The sequence below is a fragment of the Chanodichthys erythropterus genome, chromosome 17, assembly GCF_024489055.1.
Source record: "Chanodichthys erythropterus isolate Z2021 chromosome 17, ASM2448905v1, whole genome shotgun sequence".
Classification (NCBI taxonomy): domain Eukaryota; kingdom Metazoa; phylum Chordata; class Actinopteri; order Cypriniformes; family Xenocyprididae; genus Chanodichthys; species Chanodichthys erythropterus.
This window is the reverse complement of record NC_090237.1, coordinates 33610074-33636720: the sequence shown is the minus strand read 5'-3', so window position 1 is coordinate 33636720 and position 26647 is coordinate 33610074. Positions and strand designations below refer to the sequence as shown.

Here is a 26647-nt window from a genome sequence, read left to right as displayed (position 1 = left end):
TTGAAGTAAATGAAAAACAGTTTTTTCGCTACTCCTCCTACAAATTTTGGTCAATTTTGTCCAAAATCAGCTCAGATGATCTTTGGACCGAGCCGCACAGAAATGACTGAACAGATTTTTGATATTCACTACCATTTCCAAGATATTCATCTCTGAATGTGACCTTGCTTGTGTTTGTTGTCTTATGCTAGTTAGCTTAGCACAGTAATTGCTTAGCATGCTAAACTATTGCTATTCTTTCTAATGTGGTCTTCAGTCAACAGGTTAACCAAAACTTAGTTGTCATTAAATAACTTTGCATACTAATATGGTTAACATGCTATGAAGCTTTTTTTTTTTTTGTGAACTCTTTCTCACACTGAAACCTCTGCTTAGCATACTGATGAACTTGCATGGCTGATTAGCTCAATGTGTTACGCCACGGATCCCGAATGCTCTGCATCGTGGGTTCGAATCCCAGGTGGAGCAGTTTTATAAAATAGTGTGTTTTGATTCCTTTACTGCCTCTTGGATTAGAAATAAATGCTTTTTGTTTCATGCTGTGTTCATTTTCATCTAAGCTTATGTACATTCTGAGTTCATTCTTGCCCGTAATTCTGAACCAGCTGTTTCATGTTTGTTCATTTTCTGCTGTTTTTCCTCTTCCTGCTCTGTATTGCACTACAGCATGATGAGCTGCAGAATGATCTAAACTAAAGTTATTAGGGGCCAAGCCCCGAAGGGGCTGTAGCCCCTATTGTAATTGTACATTTTCCCTTTTATTATTATTAGGGGCCAAGCCCCGAAGGGGCTGTAGCCCCTATTGTAATTGTACGTTTTCCCTTTTATTATTATTATTCTTCCCCCTGTATGGTAATCAATGAACCATAAGAAGGAAAATTATCAAATTTGGCATGCTTGTAGTGATAGTAATTAAAAGTAATTTGACCAACTTTGGAGTATCTAGGACTAAGTCTATAGCGCCACCACCAGTTCAAATATTCACTTTTGTAAAGGTTATAACTTTTGAACCCTTTGTTCCAGAAAAATGAATGTCAATACAACTGATTCCTCTCTTCATACTGATCACATTCAATATCTTACATTAAGTCTCCACCCAGTACAGTAGTGGCCATTTTGAAAAGTACAGTATTCCGTTTTTCGCTACTCCTCCTTCAAAATTTGTCCAATTTTGTCCAAACTTTGATCAAGTGATCTTTGGTCTGAGCCGCACAGAAATGACTGAACAGATTTTTTTATTCATCTTTGTTCAAAAGTTATGATGTCACGAAGTTAACAAGGTTGACCCAAAATTGCTATAGAGGCTGTATCTCGGCCAAACTTTGAGCAATCAAAACTAAAATTGGTACACTTGATCAAGACCATGATCTGAGGTTCCATGCCAAATTTGGGAACAGCGCCACCTACAGGTCATGAGATCTGAAAAATGGCTATTTTGGCCAATAACTTTTGAACACTTTATTAGAAAATCAAGATCTTGGTGTCTATGGATTCCCTGTGCCATGCCGAATCCGAGGATATCGAATTCGTCAACATCGGATGAACCACGTGTCCGCCATTTTGAATTTTGTCATAAATTGCAATAACTTTTAAACAATTTGACATATCATCACAAAATTTGGTACATATGACCATCAGAGTGTCCTGAAGGTACATGAGAAGTTTCAGCACAGCGCCACCTAGTGTTCCACAGATATAATGATTTTTGCAAAATTGCTTATAACTTTTGAAAACATTATCCAAAATTTGTCTGCTTTATGTCATTTTATTCCCTGGCTTATGCCGATTCCGAAAATGTGTCATTTGTCATTTTCCTTAAATGTACCTGTCTGCCATATTGAATTAAATCAAAAACAGTTTTTTCGCTACTCCTCCCACAAATTTTGGTCAATTTTGTCCAAAATCAGCTCAGATGATCTTTGGACCGAGCCGCACAGAAATGATTGAACGGATTTTTGATATTCGCTACCATTCCCAAGATATTCATCTCTGAATGTGACCTTGCTTGTGTTTGTTGTCTTATACTAGTTAGCTTAGCACAGTAATTGCTTAGCATGCTAAACTATTGCTATTCTTTCTAATGTGGTCTTCAGTCAACAGGTTAACCAAAACTTAGTTGGCATTAAATAACTTTGCATACTAATATGGTTAACATGCTATGAAGCTTTTTTTTTGTGAACTCTTTCTCACACTGAAACCTCTGCTTAGCATACTGATGAACTTGCATGGCTGATTAGCTCAATGTGTTACGCCACGGATCCCGAATGCTCTGCATCGTGGGTTCGAAACTCAGTGTGACACATGCCCAGACCGCATGAGGTACTGTGGCAGGAAAAGATGCAGAACTTGTGTCTGTTCTAGGCATTCTGCCTAAAACTGGTCTAATCTGAAGCTATCACATGCAATTCCTTTATGTCCAAATTCGTAGTTATTCTTCTTCCCCCTGTATGGTAATCAATGAACCATAAGAAGGAAAATTATCAAATTTGGCATGCTTGTAGTGATAGTAATTAAAAGTAATTTGACCAACTTTGGAGTATCTAGGACTAAGTCTATAGCGCCACCACCAGTTCAAATATTCACTTTTGTAAAGGTTATAACTTTTGAACCCTTTGTTCCAGAAAAATGAATGTCAATACAACTGATTCCTCTCTTCATACTGATCACATTCAATATCTTACATTAAGACTCCACCCAGTACAGTAGTGGCCATTTTGAAAAGTACAGTACTCCATTTTTTCACTACTCCTCCTACAATTTTTGTCCAATTTTGTCCAAAATCAGCTCAGGTGATCTTTGGACCGAGCCGCACAGAAATGACTGAATGGATTTTTGATATTCGCTACCATTCCCAAGATATTCATCTCTGAATGTGACCTTGCTTGTGTTTGTTGTCTTATGCTAGTTAGCTTAGCATGCTTATTGCTTAGCATGCTAACCAGTTGTCATTCTCTTTAATGTGGCTCTTCAGCTATCAAGTTAACCATGAGCTTCATTAGCATTAAGTTAGCTTAGCATGCTAATATGGTTAGCATGCTAAGTAATGCTTTTTTGTAAATTCTTTCTTACACTAAAAGTTCTCTTCCACAGATTGTTGAATGTGCATCCTCAAGTAGCTCAATGTGTAAAGCCAGTTACCTGATGAGCTCTGCACCCCAAGATAGTGGGTTCGAATCCCAGGTGGAGTGGTTTTATGAAATAGTGTGCTTTGATTCCTTTACTGCCTCTTGGATTAGAAATAAATGCTTTTTGTTTCATGCTGTGTTCATTTTCATCTAAGCTTATGTACATAAGTTCTGAGTTCATTTTCGCCCGTAATTCTGAACCAGCTTTTTCATGTTTGTTCATTTTCTGCTGTTTTTCCTCTTCCTGCTCTGTATTGCGCTACAGCATGATGAGCTGCAGAATGATCTAAAGTAGTTATTAAATATAACATTCAGTGCAGTTTTATAAAAATTCTTCATTTTGAGTTCATTTTCACATGAACTAATGAACTTCGGCAGGTGTGCCACAATTCACCTGCACAGTGGCGCAATGAGTTGAGAAATGGACATTGGACCCGGAGGTTGTGGGTTTGAATCCCGTGTGGGGTGCCTTTATACAATTGTGTGTAATGAGTCATTTTGATACCTTTTTTATCCAAATAAGCATTGTACTAATCTTTATTCCTCTTGAATGAGATACAAGTGTTTTTAGTTCATTCCGTGTTCATTCTCTGAACTTCTATTAATTTTCATTTCATTTCCACCTGTCCTTCTGAACGAGCTGTTTAGCATGTACATTCAATTTCTGCTGTTTTTGCTCTTCCTGCTCCGTATTGCGCTACTGCCCCTTTTGGGGCTTGGTCCCGAATTGCTGCTTGCAGCTATATTTTTATTTATTTTATTTTACAAAAGTACAAGGTTTTGTTGTTATTGTGAGCGTACACGAATAAAAGTAGACCATTTGTAGTTTTGACGAAAGACTTCTTGTTTCTGTCATGATGAGGAAAAAATCCATCAGAACGCGCCGGCGCGTTCATCGGCCAGACGGATAAAAATAGCCAATTTAGTTTCATATTTATATTTAAACATTAGGCTATAGAGCCTATATTATTTGTTAAATTTCACCTATGTTGATTATGAAAAGTGAATAGCATGACGGATGCGCAATGTCGGGAGACATGCAGCTGGTCAGACATGAGTTTGTCCACTTCATTAAGTTTTGTTTTATAGTAAGCCTTTCTTTAACGTGAATTTCGTTTTGTAGAAATTGTATCTTAATTTAAATCACTGTTTCATGAACCAATTGCCTATATTTAATAAATAGGAAGAAAAACAAAAACGTCGGGTGGCATGTATTTAAGTGCGTAACAAACGAACATGTTTATGTGGCCTTTGAATAAGGCTGAAGCAATATTCTGTTTTTAATGAATTTCTTAAATAAATAAATATAAATTCATTCGATGAATCCGAACGTATGTTTACATGAACGCTAAATAAAGTGATCGGGTTAATGTGTGAGCGTTTGTCACAAGTTTCAAATCAGTAGCCAATTGATTTTTTATTTTTTATTTTATTATTTTGTTTTTTTTATCGCAAGCTGACTTTTTTGTTATTTTTATTTATCCATATAGCTGCCTGTTACCATGCTAGGTTATTTCCAAATTATTATTTTTTTTTTTTTAATCGGTTGGTGCTGTTGGTTCAGGTTGTAACTGCAGTTTTGTCTTGTTCTTATCTCGTAGATTTACTTGAATTGATATTGTCACGTAATATTATATTAAATAACGTAATTTGAACTTGCCATACCTAGACTTTTTGTGAATTGACGCCACTTAGGGACGGTGTTACAATATATTCGGTTCCTGAAATAGTCTGTTCCACTGGGTGGCGCTTACGCGAATATTCATGATATCCTCCTTGTGTGGGCGTGTCCTTGAGACAACGCGCAAGCGAATGGAACTGAAAATATTAGTAGACGTTTCTCAAATCGCATCGGTTTAATGGGTTATTTCGAAAAGGTAATAAAATATTCCTTTGGAATAAACCTTTGGAACTTGATGACAGTCTTCATGCCAGCAGCTACTTAAAGAATGTTATTTTTGTTCAAAATATTATAATTATGATAGGAAAGTATAGTTTAGCTTCATTATATTTAAAGTTTGACAAGGCAGGATATTGCAATACAAAATGAAATGTGTCAAATATGACACATAGGCTACTCAAACAACCTTATGTAGGCCTACCTGATTTAAAACAATTTAAAAAACAGTCAAATAAAATAATTCTGATAATAATAATAATAATAATAATAATAATATAATTTTTTTTCTGTGAGGTAATACAGCACAAATGCACAGAAAAAATAAACAATTGGGTAGCTCTGGCAGTGTGTGATCTAGACATAATGAAGGCTGTTCCCGAGTGCCAAGGCCCTGTTTTAATATTTACCTCAGTACCTCACATTTAGCATTTCCTCTTTTCACACATTGTTTTGAATGTCTTTTCAATTTGAGTTACATCAATTACTACTGTACTTGTTATAACATTTAATGTAATTAGTATTTATATGATTTGTTAAAAAAAAGAAACACCAAAAAAGAAGTCATTTTTTCAGGATAATATTTTAAAGATAATTTTGTACAATCCAAATGAGCTTTACAGATCTTTAGAAAGGGTTTTATTGCACATGCACCTATAGGTCAATCAAGGTCAGTTACAATAACTTAGGACACTAAAGAGACCTTTCTACTTACTCTGAAAAACACCAGAATGAAGAAGCCCAGGGTCTCTGATCACCTGTGTGAACGTGCCTTATTCCTGCTGCAGGAGACAAGAGGACTGCAGATGTGAACAGAGCAATAAACTGCAATGTCCGTAATGTAAGATGCCTGAGACAGTGGTAAAGGGAGACAGAATGACAGCTGATTGTCCTTCCAGTGCCAAACCACATGTAACCATAAGTACCCCAGACATGTTTGAGAATGTGAAATGCCTTGGTGGAAGATTGGAGTAACATCTCACAGCAAGAGCTGCAAATCTGCTGCTGAGGATGAGATGCTCTAAAGCAGCTGGTGCCACTTCAGACTTTCAAATATTCTGTTCATCAAATGTCTGTGAAATTTGTTCAGTTTGTCTCAGTTGTTGAATCTTTTTGTTTGTACAAATACTTTAAGAAATTTGCTGGGGGGAAAAAAAATGCTGAAAGTGAAAAACTTTTGAAAAATTTTGTTGTTGCTTTGCAACAAAAATATGTGACAAATAACATCAAGTGTGCATTTACTTGTTTGACTTTGTCATGATATCCAGTAAAATATGAGAAAACAGGAAATATTTGTAGTTTAGAGTTGATAAGGGTAGCCTTACTGTGGTGATAAACACTGAAAATATCCAAATAATCAAGAAATTAATAATAATCAATTAATTGAAAGTATATTCACACCAGGCTATAGCTTATACACTTTTTATTAGGTCACAGATACATTTGTAGAGGTTTATTTCAAGCTGTCAACACTATGCAGTAGATAGTCACAAAATTACAACGAAGGAAGCAAACTATCAAACTATTCAAAAACTTTTTAAAGCCTCACGAATAAAAACGCTAAACAGAAAACACATCGGTGTACAAGGTTATTCGCTCATGTTTTCTCTGCTGTATCCTTCTGTTTATCTGAATGCCTGTACTCAATCAGGCAAAAAGCTCAGACGATCATATTAAACAAACTGCATTGCTTTGAACATGTGAACTGTTGATTAACACTGAATATTTTATTACCTTTTCGAAATAATCCATTAAACCGATGCGATTTGAGGTGCGTGTACTAATATTTTCAGTTCCATTCGCTTGCGCGTTGTCTCAAGGACACGCCCACAATAGGAGGCTATCATGAATATTCGCGTAAGCGCCACCCAGTGGAACCGAATATATTGTAACACCGGTCCATCCTTTTTTCCCCTCCCAAATTAAGCCAGTTGAAAAATACGGGATGATGCGAATTATTCTGGCCCACCCACACTTTTAGAGGCCCACCCACCATCCACTTTCTGCCTCCGCCACTGATTGTACTTGCGAGTTCACACACCTCTTTAATGTTAATTTTAGTGATCTCCGATTGGCGAAGTCGAACATCATTTGTGCCGACGTGAATAATAATTTTTGAGTATTTACGATTAGCATTAGCCAGCACTTTTAAATTTGCTTTGATGTCAGGTGCTATGGCTCCCGGCAAACGTGACTATGGTTGCTGGTGTCTCTATTTTCACATTCAGTGTAATAGAATCGCCAATAACTAAGGCACTTTCAACAGGATTCTCAGTGGGTGCGTCACTGAATGGGGAGAACCTGTTTGATGTTCTTAATGGAACTGAAGAGTGGTGTTTTCCGCGGCTAGGCCGCCTCACCGCTACCCAAGTGCCCTGCTGTGCGGGCTCTACAGCCGGAACCGAACAATGTACACAGTTCACTAAGCTAGTCGTATCCAAAACAGTATCTGAAGCCCCTGCATTCTTACTATCCTGCATTCTTACTATCCTCCAATTCAAAGCTCTGATGTTTGCCTACAGAACGACCGCTGGCTCTGCACCGCTATACCTTAACTCACTACTTCAGACTTACGCGCCCTCCAGAAACTTGCGTTCTGCAAGTGAACGGCGCCTTGTGGTGCCATCACATAGGGGCACAAAATCACTCTCACGGACCTTCTCCGGGACTGTTCCTGGCTGGTGGAATGACCTACCACGCTCTATCCGAGCAGCTGAGTCTCTAGCCATTTTCAAAAAAATGCTAAAGACGTATCTTTTTCGTCAGCACTTGACCCAGTAGTAGTAGCACTTACCTTGACTAATATTCTTCTCCTATCTATTTGTGTTTATTAAAAAAAAATAATAATTCGCTATGAGCACTTTACTTCACTCAGCACTTACATACTGTTGCGAGACTGATGACAAGTTAACAAGCGAGATGCAAACGCGTTGTAACAGCGATTTAGATTCAAAGATTACAGGCTAGCGACGTCAGATTAATGTGGTAGGCAATAATAATAATATAAACAACAATGAATAAAAGTAAGAGATTAAATAAAAGTAAGAGAAAACAAAGCTATATGGAGACGCAAACACCAGCAGCGAGGCAGACAGGAGCAATCGAGGAGGAGCTATCCAGTCTTGAGAAAGCAACTTCACAACTCACAACTTCACAACTCTGTAGAGTTGGACTTAGCTTAGCTTAGCTTAGCTTAGCTTAGCTTAGCACATCTTGGGACCAGAACCTTGAACCGGGACTGGAATAAGAACTGGAGCCTGGAACCAGAACGGGAAACTGCAGCAACCCAACTGGAACAATTATCTGTCTCAGAAGCAAGTCTTTTAACCTGTCCCGAGAAGGAGGGAAAAGCAAATTGGCACCTTTCAGATGCAGTGTCTTGATTGGCTGATGTTGTCAGAGGTGGCTGCTGGATGGCCCCCCTCTTGCATGAGGTTAATTTGCATAGCTTAAGGTTCACGTTTAGAACAATGTCTTTAAGCTTTTTCCTATGCATAATTCACTTTCTAAACCAATTTCAGATTACCCTAGGCATTGTGCCGAAAACATAAAGACCAAACATCATTGAGTTATATTGACCTTTTACCCATGCATTAATGTATACCTTGGTAGGCAAGTTTGTATAGTTTGCATGTACACAAACAACACTCATTAAGTATATAGAGTTCTTGATAATAAAAATGGAGAAGATTTGCTCCATTTTGTCCACTGTGTGTCTATTTTGTGTCCTTTGTGACTTCAAGTCACATAGCAAAACCTGTCTGGTGAGTGGAGTTCAGTTTACACCTCAGGTCTAACGACTGAGGGACTGGGGTGAACAATGGGGGAGAATGGTGATAGAATTAGCCTGCTCAATGACATGCAATGTCATCTTTCTTCCTTTGCACAAATAGTCAGGGTGATTGTCTTGATAGGCTTATCTGCTAGACTATCTATTCCCTTGTTTGCTTCTCTTGGAGGTGTGAGTTTTGTAGTCCTGTGCTTTTCATCATGGCAGATGAGGTGATGAGGGGAGTCTTCCCTCATGTCTGCCTGCTGATCACTACAATGCTTCCGGCTGATTATTATAATTATAACAATAATAAATGTTATTATTCAGCACTTTTCTTGCAAAAAATAAATTAAGGGAGCAGACATTGTCACTGAAAGCTCAGAGCTGCTTATCTTGCTTAGATGGCAGGGCATACGCAGCAGCGGGTCAAGCTGGTGCTGCTCTGCACACAATGGCTATGAGGCAGACGCACCAGGCTGAACTGCTGAGTGACTTAGACCAGCGGCATTCAAGACGTGCATGCTGCTGAGGTCTGAGTTGGGCCTCGCCCGTCTCGACCCGAGGGCCGTGGACGGGACCAGAAGGTTCCCTTCTTCAACCCCAGGCACTTCTTACATCAGGCCTGTGTCTGTTGGTCTGCCTTTGGCTTTGACAGTGAGAAGATCCTTTCAGATTTGTAAGGGTGGAGGACACCATGTTTCTATGGTGGAGGTCGCCACCCTGTGGCCACAGATGAAACAGTTACCAGGTCTTGTATTTATTTGAAATACTAATGTATTTCTTTAGACCACTGTTCCCTGTGTAGGATGTGCTTGGACATCCATCTAAATTTGGAAGGAAGTTTTATTTTATTTTATCTATTGCAAAAATATTATAATTAGGGCCCTGAAGTTCCCTGTAGGTTGGCTAGTATGATTTGTAGAGATAAAGAAGTACAATTTGGGTCTTCTTAGTTGAGAATATGGGTTTTCGATTATTGTATGTTCTCTGGTGAGACCACACTCCTTTGTTTTTCTCTTTATTGGTGAATAAGCTGGCTTCCTCCCACTTGAGAGTGGTTTTGAGGCCACTGCTCTGTTGCAGGCTGGCCCTCTTCAGGCCGCCTTGATAGCCACCTCAGGGTAGATTAGTTTGTCTCCTCTCCTATAGGTTTGGAGGGCTGCTTTTGCAAAGAGACGAGCACTTTGACTTCAGATGGATTAAATGTGTAGTGTTGGCCCACAATGTCACCTGGTTAGCGTCACTCATCCTAAGATTAATTTAGGATAGCTAAGGCTTTTTGGTATTCTTAAGCCACCTTAGCAGTGTCATTTTGAGTGATTTTGCCTCCTCTCAGCTGAGAGTTGCTCTTTAGAGGCCCCTGCTCTGAGGAGCGCCAGGTAGATCCTCACTCGGGCCGCCCTGATAGCACACCAAGGATAGTACTAGGGATAGTGAAGGCGGTCTGTTTTATATTCCCGCCTCTGACCGCTCATTAGTGAGTGTAGGTTCCCTTTTGTATCCCTAGTGCTGGCCTCCTCTCATTTGAGAGTCATTTGGCCAAAGCCTGCCCCCTTCTGAATGGTGCAGATTGGTGTAGAGGCAGAATAGATGTGTGCGACCAGGGCGGGCGAGAGCCGTGAGGGAACGGCGCGAGGCCGGTGGCGCGAGTGTTAATGAGCTTCACCTGGGAGGCGCACCGGCCTTGAGTCCCTCACGGAGGAGCTCCGGGAGCATAAAAGGAGGAGCGACTACCGTGGAGGACGAGAGAGGACCAGGCCTGGACTTTATTTTATGTTTTATTATGTTTGTGTGGCCGGCAGACGTCCGCGAGGGACTGCCGGCATTACTTTCGTTTTGTTCTTTGTTTATTTTACATTAAAGTTTTGTTGAACGTTCGCCGGTTCCCGCCTCCTTCTTCCCATATCTACTAACCTTGTTACATTGGTGCCGAAACCCGGGAGGAAGGAGGGACATGCTGTCGGAGAGCCCTCGCTGCTGAGGGGGATCGCGGTGCTGCGGAGTTCGGGCAGCGCGGGAGTGAAGACCGCGAGAGGCTGCCCGAAGCGGTGGTACTGGAGCCTAGTGAAAGGTGGGACGGAGAGCTCGAGGCCGTGCCCCTGGGACGAGGTGGGGTGGCTGCCGTCCAAGAGGGAGCGGAGGAGTCGCCGCCGTTCGCCGTGGGCCGGAGCCTGCTGCCGTCCGCCATAAAGGGGAGGAGCAGGGAACGGGGGACTCGCTGCCGGCTGCCCTCAGTCGGAGGAGCCATCGCCAGCCGCCAGGAGGCGGTCGAGGATCGGGCCGTCCACCGAGCGTCCAGTGCCACCGCATGGCACCGCGAAGAAGAGCCTCTCGGCAGGCTGAGGACCAAGCGGCAGTGTGTCGGGGAACCGGACCAAGAATTTTTTTTTCTTTTTCCTCTCTCCCCTCTCTCGTCCTGTCGCTCCCCTTGCTTCCGTCTCCTTTCTCTCGTCTCGTCTGTCCTTACCCCCAGGTGCTGCGGCCGCCGAGACAGGCCCCGGGGGGGAGTAGAGCGCAGTCTCGGGAGTACCCCCCGGCCTGCAAGGGGCGATGGGGGTATGTGGCGACCAGGGCGGGCGAGAGCCGTGAGGGAACGGCGCGAGGCCGGTGGCGCGAGTGTTAATGAGCTTCACCTGGGAGGCGCACCGGCCTTGAGTCCCTCACGGAGGAGCTCCGGGAGCATAAAAGGAGGAGCGACTACCGTGGAGGACGAGAGAGGACCAGGCCTGGACTTTATTTTATGTTTTATTATGTTTGTGTGGCCGGCAGACGTCCGCGAGGGTCTGCCGGCATTACTTTCGTTTTGTTCTTTGTTTATTTTACATTAAAGTTTTGTTGAACGTTCGCCAGTTCCCGCCTCCTTCTTCCCATATCTACTAACCGTGTTACAAGATGGTTCCCTTCTCTATTGTGATTAGTAATGCTTGCTGCGGCATGCATTTTGGAAGTTGTGCTCAGGTAGGCCCTCGCTAGGTTCCTCTTAAGTATGCTGAACTAGCATTCAAGCGTTGGGTTAAGTGTGGGTGGTTTTTCTATGAAAAATTTCCCCTATTCCTCTGGGGCTGAGTACAGATATTATTTCTGTCATGATGGAGTCTTTGTGGTCGGCCTCCACCCTGTAGTTTGTCAGGGTTAGGCGAAAGTACTCCCTTGTAAACAAGGTGTTTTCAGAGTGCTTCGCTTATAGCTCTGTTATCTGCCCTGCACCATTGTGGCTCAGGTCGAGCGGTATTTGACCTTCACTGCGGGCTGGTCATTTAGTATGGCCCCTTGTAGCTCAGCATTGCCACGAGCTGATGCCCGTGTTCATCTGGAGTAGTAGGCCCAGGTGGGCCTCCTCCAGGGCATATTGGCATATGTTTGTACTCCCCTTGCTTAAAGGATAAAAAGTGCCTTGACTGAGTACACCGCTCGTTGGCGATGTGGTAGGTCCCAGGCGTTGTTTGAATAGTAAACTATCTCTGCTACTAGACTCGCTATAGGGTAGTAGGTCCTAACAGGCCTCCTCTCACAGTGAGTTCCCACCATGTTGGGCCCCTAACAGCCAGCACATGCGCTGTCAGGTAGCTGGCCTTAACAGGCCTCCCTGTTAGCAGCCCCAGTAAATGGGTTTTCTGGTAGCTATTTCTTATGCTGTTAGATAGTAAGCCTTAGGAGGCTTCTCTTGGTCAGCCCCATTAGTGTGGATGTTGTAGCAACAAGACATGCTCCGGGTAGCTGGCCTTAACAGGCCTCCCTGTGAGCGAGTCCCCAGCACTTTGGTATGTAAAAGCTCAATTAGCAATGCTCTGCTTTAAAGGGCATATTGCAGGTTAGAGCTTCAGTGATTCAATGTATAGAAAAATAATGTATGAAAAAAACACGTATAAATATGCAACATAGGCTTCTGGAGTCTTTTTTTGTGAGAAAATTTTACTTCTGCATCGGTAAAATGCCAAATCAGAAGTGACGTAACTGGAGGGAGTGCGATCAATATAAACAATAGGAAAACAATGGATTGCAATGACAGTTCAGACACTGAGGACATTGTAAATGTTTATTCATACTCCTATAACAGACCACAGCCATACAATTAGCCTGCTATGCGTTCAAGAGAGCAGGGACAGGCCAGAATTAGACAGAATAACGGTCAACGGACGAATTGACCCTTTGCAAAGACCCGCCCCCTTAGTTACTGTTGCTTTGTCCGACAAGCCGTGGCGCTGTCACGCCACACGCAGTGAAAAATACATCGCAGAGCAAAGAGGACACTGACAACATGTCGACAGACAAGACAAAGCAGGTTACTTATGATATTAAAGCTGCAGTAGGTAACTTTTGTAAAAATGTATTTTTTACATATTTGTTAAACCTGTCATTATGTCCTGACAGTAGAATATGAGACAGATAATCTGTGTGAAAAAATCAAGCTCCTCTGGCTCCTCCCAGTGGTCCTATTGCCATTTGCAGAAATACACGCTCCCGGTAAGAACCAACCAATCAGAGTCAGGAGGAGTGTCTTAGCAGTGTCAATCAAGCTCGTGTGCGCACTGATCACACTCCTGACATGCACAGCCATCGTGCACAGCGTGTACAGACATTCAAATTCAAGATTACTGGTGTGCAGCAGCTTTGCTTATAGCGGACAAACAATCCAGTTTCGTACGTATAATACCCCATAAAGTGCGTATCATATGCATGCGAAAAACTCATTTTGGCGTATATATTCCACGAGATTATAAACTCGTACTATTGATACGAATGATCGGGCTCTATAAGTCATGATATGCAGTTTTAAGATTTTTTCAGGCGAGAATGTGCTGGTTTAAAGCTTAAATTTGTGGTTAATTGATAAAGATAGCGTCTTTCTGACAATTTGATCTGACGTTGTCGGAGTTTCGAGATCCAGGCGATCACCGGACACTCAGCGCTCATGTACCCAGCTGAGAGCAGCCTTAACGTTACCTCCGCTAATCCTTCTGACGTTTGTCGCTGGCTCCGTTTTGGCTGAGGGCAACGTGACGTTTCATAAATTTATATATGGCTATTTAACTTTTGTATCATACTAAAGTGCTGATTTTGTACGCTTGACTGAATTGTTTGCTTTATTTCTTATTGTATATTTTTATATCTTTTATAATGGCTATTATTGAACATTAAAACAAAAAGAGAAGGTGGTGTTTTATGTTAAAGCCTATTTCATTTCATTACAGTGAAGATAATCAGAGTATGCACAAATAGTATTACATTTAATATGTTTGAAATGTAAACGAAAAGAGGCAGGGTTGTTTAATATTTTGTTTTGTTATAAATATAAGCAGACATTGCAGATAATTAATCACTCGACGTTGCCTGAGGCTATTAATATGTTTTTGTTTGTTTCTTTAAATAAAACCAAAAGAGGCAGAGTGGTTTAATAACAAATTTAGTTTTATTCTTGACTAAAATATACATAAAGAGATAACCTGAGAAGGCAGTTATTTGCGTACTGTAACATTACCGTTATATTATCTTACTAGCTATTTATTACAGAAATAGTGCACTTCATATAGTTACATTACATGTATTGCAAAATACGTAATGTTTTGAGGACCAAGTTTGTAGTCAAAGTATGAGAAGGCCATAGTCAATGTAAATCATATTGTTGATGATTTGTTCGTATCAGTGAATGTGCTATAACTGTTTATCCGCCGTCATCGGTCCTGCTTGCTTACTAGCCTGCGCGTTCACTGCAGGTTCCGTTGTGATGGGGGAGGAGCTGTGGAGGCAGGGCTGTAGTGCAGCAGAGAGCAAGGGGGAGTGACCTGTGAGTTGTGCTTGTTCAAATTTTGCAGCTCCCTACTGCAGCTTTAAACAAAGTCCCGGTTTTCAAACTGTGTGGTTTTTTAAAAAATTCAAACAATAAAAAACGTTTTTTGGCTCTTTAATGTGTCGAGACAGATTGCTGTAGTGCTTCAGCTAAAGAGGCTCATGAACTGATCATCTTTTCCTACTAGTTTATTTATGGCATCAAACAAACATGAATGAACAGAAGGAATGTTGTTTCAAACGCAGAAAGATGTCAATACACACCATTTTTCAAGTTTAAGGCCCTGTCCCAAATGGCACACTCCGGACTTGTGGACTTCCTCAGAGTCCACACTTTGGTGACGTCATGTAGTGCAGACCTATAGGGCCCTTGGCGCGAGTCCACGAGGGGGCATTGAGAGGTATTTTTGGGACAGAATCGATCGTCACGCTGGAAATAACGGTCTGGTTGTTTTTTGACAGGAGCTGCAGGTCCGGGGAATATGCTGCCTATTGTTGTTGTTGTTTTTACCATTAATGAAGGAAGGAAAGAGTTTGAGCAGAGCTGCTTCACACACACACTTCACAGTATGGTCTCTGAAGACAAAAGACCTGCTGATGCACAGGTGGATCATCTAATTATAGCCTTGCTAGGACGCATTCCAATGACGTCACGCAAGGCTATAAATATAGGTAAATTTCATTGACGTTGTTTTACACATATATTCACAGCTGGTCACGACTAAAAGACGTTCCCATAGCGCTGAATAAAGCGCAGCTTAGAGTGTAGCCTTTGAAAGTTCGTATGGAAGTAAGACGACAAGGGTCGGCTTTGAATGAGTCTTTTATTGAGCTTCAATATCATGAAGAACAGTGCACACGCATAACAGAGACAAAACTTTAAATCAGGCTTCACAATCAGAAATTCCTCTCCAGGATCCAGTGTCTCAGTCAGCAGTCAGCAGTCAGCAGTCCCCCCCCCTCTCTCTCTCTCTCTCTCTCTCTCTCTCTCTCTCTCTCTCTCTCTCTCTCTCTCTCTCTCTCTCTCTCTCTCTCTCTCCCACACTCCTGCTTCTCCTGGCGTTTTATCCTGTCTCCACGCCAATCACTGTAATCAAAGACAGGTGTTCCTTATTTGTGTTTAACCCGCTCATTCACCACGCGTCTCCTTACGCTCTCCCCCGCTGCAGCGTTCGCTAAACCACACCCCCCTCGCCACATATGTGTTATGAGTAGGGATGGGAAGATTAACCGATATGTACCGATACGCGGTCATGCGCGTGCACGATGCGAGTGCATCGGTAGAGCAGCAGAGAATGAATGAAGATACAGCTTATCCTTTTAACACAGAATGTATTTCTTTATTTATTAACAAGTGTTGTCAACCTGTTTTTTTGCGCATAATTTAATCAACCTACATAAAGTAGGACTAAGCAACGGACTTGCGGATGTGTGTAAACTACAACGTCTCGGTTACAAAGGTAACCCTCGTTCCCTGAAGGAGGGAACGGAGACGTACGTCAGACAGACCGACGAATAGGAATCTCGCTAGAGAGGCCAATCTACTTCGAGTGTAACTAAAACGAGCCAATGCACATTGGCATGCAATCATATGCAGCAGCTGCTCGCCTCGCAGCGCGGGTATATAATGAGAAGCAGGTGCGTTGCATCTTCAGGTTTTCGCTGATGAGCTGAACCGGATAGGCGGCAGCATCAGCGGGATACAGCGACTGTGGCGACGAGACGTACGTCTCCGTTCCCTCCTTCAGGGAACCAGGGTTACCTTTGTAACCGAGACGTTCCCATTCACGTTCGACGTACGTCGGACAGACTGACGAATAGGAATCCCTACCAAAACGCCACAGGAACTGCCCCCTCCCAGCGCTCTGTTGTAAGCCACCTGAACCCCCTTGCCTGAGGATGGTGGGACAGGGCTAACACAGAGAGAGTCGATCACTGCTGTTCCCCAAAACCCATTCAGTGAGACTATTGGATAACGCTGGGAAAGCGTACCCTTTCGCTGGGAAAGGAACGCTGCGGAAGCCACATCCTTCCCCAAAGGAGTTATGGGGAGAAATACATATGGACTAACCCTGTAGGGCTGTGCTACATATGGAAGAGCTGGGGTGACTCCAACCCGATGAAGGGTAGGTTCTCCCAGAGGGAAAGACACAGGCTTCGTTTAGGAGCAACCGTGGAACCAACCATATGGGATCCCCATAGGGTCACACATATGGAACCCAGCCTAAACCCGGTTCTTAAGGATACAACGGAGTATAGGCCTGGCACCAGACGCTCCACCACGTCGGCTGCCGAAGGGATTTCAGAGGACTCGACAGGGTCTGCCTTGTAGGGACTCTCTGGAGAAAAGAAGCGCATGTAGCACAGCAAGCCGACACTAAGCCGGGGCCTCTCTATGCCTCTAACCTGTGGCGTGAACACGGGAGGAGACCGGCTCGACACGAAGGCTATAGTATCTAGCGAACATGTTAGGTGTCACCCAGCCCGCAGCTCTACAAATTAGGGATGTCCAGATCCGATCATGTGATCGGAAATCGGGCCCGATCACGTGGTTTCAGACTCGATCGGAATCGGACGTTACCTCCCGATCAGGACTCGGATATATATGTATTAGGGGTGCAACGGTTCTCGGTAAAAAATCGAACCGTACCGTATGGTTTGTTTAAAATAGCAACGTGGAAAACAGACAGACAGAGTTCAAATAATGTACGTTTCTGTCGATGGATGCGCAAAACGTTACAACAACGATAATCAAAAAGCGTGGACAAAACAGTCACTCTTTGTAAACTGTTGACTGCGAGTGCCGTCTGCTCTCATGTCCAGTCATTTACGCCGTCATCACCCGGGTGTTGATACAGGTGAGACCTGAACAGCACACGTTGCTATCTGTGTTTAAACTAACTCATTTAAGCCTTGCTGATTTAAACCTTCAAGAACAAGACGTGAAAGAGAACTCGCACGCGCTGTGAGAAGATTTATGTGCACTCATCCGAAGCACGCACACGCTTATTCCAGTCACCGTGCAAATACTGAGTTCTCTTTCACGTCTTGCGCTTCAGCGGACAAATTCATACAAAAATTATTTAAAAATGCCCGTCCTAGCGAGTATCCTAGCAAACATAGTCGGTTATGTCTTAAGTGAACGTATATTAGTCGAGAAAGACATGTATGTGGAACAGTAAAGGTATGTACTTGTAAGGGTCCAGCTTGTAATGACTCTCCCAACCTGTAGTTAGTGCTGACTTTTAATGTCTCTCCCAACCACTAGCTGGCACTGACACCCTATGCCATGTAATGACTCTCCCAGCCACTTGGTGGCCCCAGCTTCAGTAGAACACATTGTACTGCTACTCATTAGGACTTGATTTCTCCCACCTGTGGGTCATTATCTTGTTTGTGTTTGCCTATTTAAGCATGCCTTTTTCTTTCAGTTGTGTTCAGACTTGAGCCTACTATTCCTGTGTTATCCTTGCCATGAAAGCTAAGTCTGTTAAGTTTTTGATTTGCCTTTACTCGTCTTTTGTTTCTTGTGTTTTTCTGTGGAAGCACGGCTTCCCTTTTGTTGTACTATTGTACTTGGACTCCTAAGTAAAACACTTTTTGTTCAGTCATCTAAGCCTACATGTTATTCTTCTGCCCTTGGGTCCATCTGTTATTTGTCATCTACCATAGCTCAATGGTAAAGAGGCAGTTCATTTGACTAGAAGACCAGAGTTCGATTCAAGCCCCAGTCACCCATCACAGTACTGGATTGTGCATGTCTTAAAGGGAGAAAAAATATTCCTGCTGCCTGTTTTTAATGTTAAATAAAACAACAAATAACAAAGAAATCACTTACTGCTCTTGACTGAATAGTTTTTGTAACTTCAATAATGATTAATCTTTATTTATTTTATACAGTAAAGATAATATGCAGTGATATTTGATTACTTTATCCATTTTCTGTACGTGAAAACGACTGTTAGATACCTGAAAAACCTGAAAAGCACTGTTCCTGGATCTGTTTTTTCGCTCTTTATTCTTTTTCATGTATTATAGAAGTATCGGATCGGGACTCGGTATCGGTAGATACCTCGGACTCGAGGGCAAAAAAACGTGATCGGGACATCCCTACTACAAATGTCTGTCAGCGAGGCGCCACAAGCCAGCGCCCAGGAGGATGCGACACCTCTCGTGGAGTGAGCATGCAACCTGAGCAGGCAGGGCACGCCCTGAGCTTGGTAAGCCAGGGCGATGGCATCCACTATCCAGTGGGCCATCCTCTGCTTGGAGAGAGCCTTTCCCTTCTGCTGGCCTCCATAACAGACAAAGAGCTGGTCTGAGGTCCTGAGGCTTTGGGTTCTGTCTATGTACAGTCGCAAAGCGCAAACTGGACAGAGTAAAGCCAGGGCTGGGTCTGCCTCCTCCGAGGGCAGCGCTTGCATCTATGTGGTCGTGGTAAGCGTAGATAGAAGCAGTATGGACTTTGAGGGTGGAGGTGGACAGCCTACGCTCCAACCCTTGCTGCAAGAAGGAAAGCACGACTCCGATCGAGCATCTTCGGGGATCTTCTCAGCGAGAAAAGCACCACTCGACGAACAGGTTCCACTTCGAGGCGTAAACACGTCCTCGTAGACAGTGCACGTGCCGAAGTGATGGTGTTAAGTACCTCAGGGGGTAAGTCACCTAGAACCTCCGCGTCCCGTCCAGGGACCAGACATGGAGTTTCCAGAGGTCTGGACGCGGGTGCCAAAGAGTGCCCCGTCTCTGAGAAAGCAGGTCCTTCCTCAGAGGAATGGGCCAGGGAGGGGCTGTCGCGAGGAGTGAGAGTTCTGGGAACCAGGTCCGGTTGCGCCAGTAGGGCGCAACTAAGAGGACCTGCTCCTCGTCCTCCCTGACTTTGCACAGGGTCTGTGCAAGTAGGCTCACTGGGGGAAACGCATATTTGCGAAGGCCCCGGGGCCAGCTGAGTGCCAGTACGTCTGTCCCGAGTGTTCCCTCGGACAGGGGGTAAAACAACTGGCAGTGGGAGGTTTCCGGTGAGGCAAACAGGTCTACCTGAGCCTCTCCGAACTCTCTCCAGATCGGCTGGACCACCTGGGGGTGGAGTCGCCACTTTCCTGGCAGCTCAGCTCGTGATAGCTCGTTGGCCACATGGCTGAGCACACCAGGGACAAGAATGGCACGAAGCGACCTCAGACGCTTCTGACTCCAGAGGAGGAGATGGCGGGCAAGTTGCGACATGCGGCGGGAGCGTAGACCACCTTGACGGTTGATGTACGCAACGGTCGCAGTGTTGTCCTTACGGACCAATACATGCTTGCCCCGTAGCGGCCCTTTGAGGCAGCTCAGAGCAAGACGTACTGCTAGCAACTCAAGGCAATTGATGTGCCAATGCAGATGGGGTCCCGTCCAAACCCCTGACACTGCATACCCGTTGTACGTGGCACCCCAGCCAGTGGCAGAAGCATCTGTGAATACCACAGCATGCCGGGACACTTGTTCTAGGGGCACTCCTGCTCGGAGAAACAAAGGGTCCGACCACGGACTGAAGGCTTGGCGGCACTCCTGAGTGATTGGCACCCGGAACGTGCCGCGTTTCCACGCCCATCTCAGGACTCGGCCGTGAAGCCAGTGTTGAAGCAGTCTCATATGAAGCAGACCGAGCGGGGTTACTGCCGCCGCGGCCGCCATATGCCCCAGGAGCCTCTGAAAGAATTTCAGTGGGACCGCTGTCCTGCCATTGAACGTATTCAGGCAGTTCAACACCGAGTGAGAACGTTCCTCTGTGAGGCGTGCTATCTGTTCGACCAAATCCTGAGGTGACTGAGCACCAAGTCCCTGTGTTCGCACAACCGATCCCGAGACTGTGCTAGAATGAGCCAGTTGTCTAGATAGTTGAGAATGTGAACACCCTGTTCTCTCATGGGAACGAGGGCTCCCTCCACGACTTTCGTGAAGACGCGGGGAGACAGGGCCAGCCTGAAGGGTAGGACTCTGTACTGATATGCTCGACCTTCAAACGCGAATCTCAGGAATGGCCTGTGTCGCGGAAGAATCGGCTGGAGGGACCGGCTCTATCGCGTCCTCCGCCAGTAGGACTGCGATCTCTGCACGCAAGACAGGGGCAACGACATCTTTCACTGTAGTGAAGAGGACGTCCCTGAACTTGGGGGGATGCTGGGCGAACTGAATCGCATAGCCGAGACTGATGGTCCGAAGGAGCCAGCGAGACGGACTGGGGAGCGCTAACCAGCCTCGCAGAGACCGTACAAGCGGGACCAAAGGGACCACCGGCGTACCCGCAGCAGGGCAGCGAGGTGGAACACAGGGACGCGGCTCGGGGGGGCTCTCTTTGTGAGGCAGCCCGAAGCGGCATCACAGCGTGCTAGGCAACACTTACCTGGTTCCACGGATGGACAGAGGGAGCAGTCGAGGCTTTGGCTGCCCGCTGCTCGCTGCTGTCCGCTGGCGACAGAAGAGGGGGATGAGAGTGGTGAGGTTTTTCTCCCCCCACTGCTCTCCAACCCTCTTCAGACTTGGAAATGGAGGAACTGCTCTTTTAAATTTGGGTACCGCTGCCTCTTGGGTCAGTGGCGGAACAGAAACAAACCCAATAAAAGGATTTACCACCCGGCCCTCCTCCAGGGGTGGAAGAGCAGCCCCACCCATCTCTGGGTCGCCCGTCTCAGGGGTGATTCTCATCAACCACTTAAACAGCTGCCGAGACGGGAGGCGTCATCTCCCCGCAATGGACACAGCAGAACCTGCTGGGCCAGAGTTTCTTGCAGGGGACGACACCTTGGCGACGAGCAGACTGAGGGGCGGCCAAGACAAGAGGAACTCGATGGTTTGTCATGGGAAGCTCCCCGATCCGCTACTAACTGAGGAGAACCACTGGGCTCAGTCCTCGACAGTGTCACCGAAAAGGCCACCTCGTAAGATGGGAGTATTGAGAATTCATTTAGCTTGACAACCTCTCGCACCTCACAAGGTAAGCCAGGGGGCACTTCTGGACCACTGAGGTGGACATCGTCTGGCTGAGGGCCTGCGCCGTGACTTTGATCACGGTTAGTCAACAAGCGCAGCTCAACCCCAGCACAGAACTACCCTCATGCAAAAAGAGTGCCTTGGCCTCACATGCAGGGTGGGTGTGGTCTGTGTACAGCCACCCCATCCAAGAGGGTAGTGAGAGAGGAAAAACTTATGCAGATTTTGGCACTTTTGGCATTCCATATTTATGGCACCAATATACCCCCATACTGCCAAGTTTTCCATGCACATCTGGAAGACCCAGAAAAGCATGGCTGTAAACTCCGAATCTGAGTCAGCATAAGCACACACCATTACAGTGGGCAGCGTCACCCTCATTTCCAGAGCATAACATCACTCTCTCCGATGCTGCAATCGACATCTGTCCCTCAGCTGGAGCTCTGAATGAAATGCTAGGTTCCCCTATGAGAAGAACCAGCAATCCAATCCAGAAACTGCACAGCTTGCAATGCGCTAGAGAGGGAGGGGCCCTAGGAGGTTGGTTCCCCGAAGGAACCCCTCAACCTCATGTCACCCAAGCCATATCAGCAAAGTAGACCTCTTCTGGTGTACCAGAGAGGGCGCTACAATGGAGATTATGCAAGGGAACCACACATCTAGAGCGCAGAGCGAGCGTTGGGTTGCCGTGACAACCCGGGCTGCAGCCCGGCAGCTCGACGGCACACGACATGCAGAGGAGCGAGAGGTTTGGTCTCGTTGATCTCCATGGCCTCCCAGAGTGTCGGGCAGACGATTGTATATCGTATCCCAGATAGCACATGCAACTGCAAGATGTCTGTTAAAGATCATTTCATCTGGAAAGCATCTGATGTTTACAAACATCTGATAGTCTTTAAGATGTCAGTTTTACATACATTCTAAATCATAAACATCTTAAAGACATCTTCTAAACGTCTATTTGACATCTGACAGGAAACGTCCTTGCAGATGAGCAAACGCTCTAAAAAATACATCTTGCAGACGAAGTGCCCTTTTTTTAGTTCAGAGCAACTGCCCCTCAAAATTCCTGTACACGTCCCTGTACAGTAGTATTACAATGTTGAACTTCATCATACTTCATCAACTACATCATATCACCGGGATGATAATCCTCCAGTATATAATGAATGCGTTTTTCGAAGAAGATGCAGAAATTAAGTACATTTCTCTTTACCTGCACAAAACACACCGGCATGGAAGATAGCAGCGTCCTTCTTCTTGTTAGTAAACCTCTGGACTCAATGTCCTGACAGGCTGGAGTTTGTGCAACCTCCACAAACACAATAATTTACCATGACGATGATAAATAGGATACAAAAACTACCGAAAACACATTGATTCATGACCACTGTTGCTGAATACCAACCTACTCTGCACTGAGTCAACACAGAGCTCAGCGAACGACTCCCACTTGTGACGTAAAATGACGCGACACTGAAAAAAAAAATAATAATAATTTTTTTACAGAGACCATCACTTTATCTACTAAATTTGTGCTCTTATGTCCTGCAAAACATTTTTAAACCCTGCAGTACCTTTTTATATGGTATTTTTGTACAAGGTTATTGTAACAAAGTTCGGAAATAAGGAGGGAAGAGGACAGGGTCGGCAGGTGACTACTGGCTGTTTATTTGCAACAAAACAATAATATAACAGAACAGTGTGCAGGCAGGCACAAAAACAATCAATGTAATTTCAGAATTCACTCCAGCAGCAAACAGACATCCAGGAGTGGGGAAACAGCCAGTAGTCCTTCTCCCTCTCTCAGGCTCCTGTTTCTCCTGGCGTTAAATTCTCTCTCCACGCCAATTACTGAAACAAGAGACAGGTGTTTATTATTTGCGTCTAATCCACTCAGACACTGCGCGTCTCCTCCCTCTCTCTCCCATTGCAGCCTCCGCTGAACCACGGCCCCCTTGCCACAGTTATATATTCATCTAAAAAAAAAAACCTGCAATATGCACTTTAAATAAGTAGGCCTTAAGAGGCCTCTCTGTGAGTGAGCTCCTTTTTGTGTGGGTTTTTTCTAGAATGGTTTAGCCACTTAAATCTAGCTACCAGGCAGCTGGCCTTGATGGGTCGCCCTGTAGGCTAGTCCCCAGCAGTCCGATGGCCACAGTCAGGCAGTGAACTTTTGCCATTGAGATGCGTGGCTGTAGTTGGCCTCTTTTTGAGGTGAATGTCCCATGGTATGGTTATGTTGGGGATTAACAGTTTAAGACCCTTGAGACCAGACATCTTGAATAAAGACCCAGAGTTAAAGTTTAAAAAAATGTATAAATTGAAGAAAAATTTAATGAAGAATAGTTTGCAGTTTCATCAGCAGAAGCCAGTTTCAAGTCTCACAAGGAGTTCGTAGGCCACTTCGCGTACATTCACATTTCCACAACAATTATACTATAACAGAGTCAACTAACTACGTCATTACTTCAGGTTGAATGATTCTGATTGGCTAAGAAAGATAGACAAATTTGGTAATCTTCCACACATGGACAGATATCTTCCATATATTCCTTTGTCACGATGCTGACGAGGGGACCCTGGATTTAGGTTCCGGATGTCCTTTTGGGGTCACGACATAGCGTCTGCTGGTCTCAAGCAGAATGCCAGTTGTCCAGTACAAAGGGACCTCCACAGAACACTTAGCGTACATACACAGATACATGATTCATAGCTTCTTCAAGGTTGAAGTTGATCTGAGCTCTGCTCTGAGCAGGAAACTTTACCAAAACATACTGATAAGATGTTCTTTTCTCTCAATGAGAGGTACAGAGGAAAATAAATGCTTTAACATACATGGAAGAAGTAATTTAAATAATTTAACAGAAATATAAATGTTGATTAATAACTTAAAAGATATATATAGAAGCAGCAGTGGATTCCAGAATCCACCCCCTCAGTTACTTCTCTGCCAGTCTAGACTTGATACAAGGTGGTTGGCCACAGTAGGCCTCCTTGATGTGAGTTCCCAGCAGCTCGGTATCGGTCAGCAGGGTCTTGCTATCAGGTGGTTGGCCTTCCGGCCTCCCTGAGACTGCATGCTTCTGCGTGTTCCTGGCTTGGCTAACTGTTTTCACCTAGTTTATAGCCTGGTCGACCTGATAGGTCAAGGAGTAACTCCCCTTGCTTGCAAGGGTCGATAGCACTTTGCTGAGTCCTGCTCTCCAGGATGCCCATCTCTTAAGATCCGGACTGAGTTGGTCTACTGCCCTTTCTGCAGTCCCTTTTTTCTGGATGTCTCTTTGTGAGACTTCTGTGTCTAGAGACTCTGTTTCTGAGGAAACAGACAGGTTGTTGGAAGACTAGGTTACCAGTTCAGCTAGGCATTCAGGGTTGATTGTGTTCCCCTGAGAATTGACTGGCTGGGGTTCCTTCTGGTCCCCTAGCCACAGTCCCTTAAAGGGACCCCTTTCCTGGTTGCTTCCAGGCCTTTGTGCGGCCTTGGCAGGCCTTCATGTGTAAGATATGGAGGCCGCTTTGAGGCTTGTAGCTGAGGCTTTGACCGCTGGGAGCGCTGTCACTGACAGCTCATTTGTGACCCATAGGGTGAGTGGGTCTGGCATTTCATTTGAATTTGCCGGATTCTGACAGTTGTCACTGCCATGCATGGCATACACTCCCCTCAGCATGGCGGCGTTGGTATATCATTCCCCTAGCACATTGACGCAGCGCGAGTTCCCTTTCGAAAGGGAACGTCACAGGTTACGCATGTAACCATGGTTCCCTGAGAACAGGGAACGAGATGTTGCATCTCTTAGCCATGCCTCAGGGCCAGCTTGCTTACAGTCCCTTCAGACGATAAGCGGGTGTCATGTTACTTGGGCGCCCCTTATATACATGCCGGTCATATTGTTATGATGTCATGGGCTGTCGCCGGTCAATATGATATTGCCGAGACTGGGTATATGTTTCAGACACCGGTTCCTGCGGAGGCATTCCCCTTGCGATTTTTTTGCAGTGTCTCGTTCCCTGTTCTCAGGGAACCATGTTTGCATGCATAACCAGAGACAATATCTTTAATACTTCTTGAGTTACAGGCATGCAAAATTGGGGCAAAAAATACAAGAAGTGCTTTTTCCCATTTTTAAACCATCACCATTGGCATATAATGCAACAAAGATTGCTAAAGTAAACATATTTACCAGACCTACAAATCGCTGTGTAAAAATAAAATAATGATTCTACCGTCTTTCTAAGGTCATGTTTACCCCCAGTAATTTGGCTCCAGACCTCAGGTGAAATTTGTCATTTTGACCCTCCTCTACAAAACATTGATTTACTCAGTAAATATACATTCATGACATTTAATATTTTGTCTTTCTTCTTCATTTATGTATTTCTTTCACAAGACAAATCTAAATTTTGTTTTAGCCGGGGACCTCTGGTTGAGTTGACACAGAATAACCCTATAGTAATTATTTGGGAATTTCAAAAACTAAAAAGAAAGTGCATAATAAGGTAATGAGAATAACTCAGAGATTAGGCTTAATGGTATTGAACATAATGTCACAATGCAGAAAAAAATATGCAAAATATAATTATTTGGAGAGATGAACTGGAACGAATGAAAGAATCAAAGATTTTATAAGGGCAGCACAGAAATTAAAAAAAAAATACTTTGGTTTCCAACCTTGTAATGCATGTTGCTCACTTCACATTTTTTGGCTATTAATCAACAGAGAAATTTTGTTTTCCAGCCTCAATACTTTCCACAGCTGACCAACAGTAACACCTCACCAGCACCTGAACTGAAGAGTAAACACAGGCACAAACATGACCATCACCTACCCAACATCTGACCCCGGGACTGGTGCAAATGTGTTTGGTAAGGCAAACGTGTTTTCAGTGGAATGACTTGATGTGTTTACTTCAAACAACATAGAAATTTAGCTTTTTTTTAACACATACTATATTATAACTATTAAAGTTATATATACAGTGGGTACGGAAAGTATTCAGACCCCCTTAAATGTTTCACTATTTGTTATATTGCAGCCATTTGCTAAAATCATTTAAGTTAATTTTTTCCTCATTAATGTACACACAGCACCCCAT

General features: G+C 44.3%; 1 protein-coding gene across 1 annotated transcript in view; it reads left to right on the top strand.

Annotated features, from left to right (window-relative positions):
- LOC137004767 (cyclin-dependent kinase-like 1) overlaps positions 1-26647 on the top strand; it is a 202512-nt gene that overhangs the window by 150486 nt on the left and 25379 nt on the right. The window contains exon 10 of the mRNA XM_067365383.1: positions 26290-26417. Coding sequence (XP_067221484.1) covers positions 26290-26391 — 102 coding nt within the window. The 3' untranslated portion in view covers positions 26392-26417. The remainder of the gene's footprint in view (positions 1-26289; positions 26418-26647) is intronic.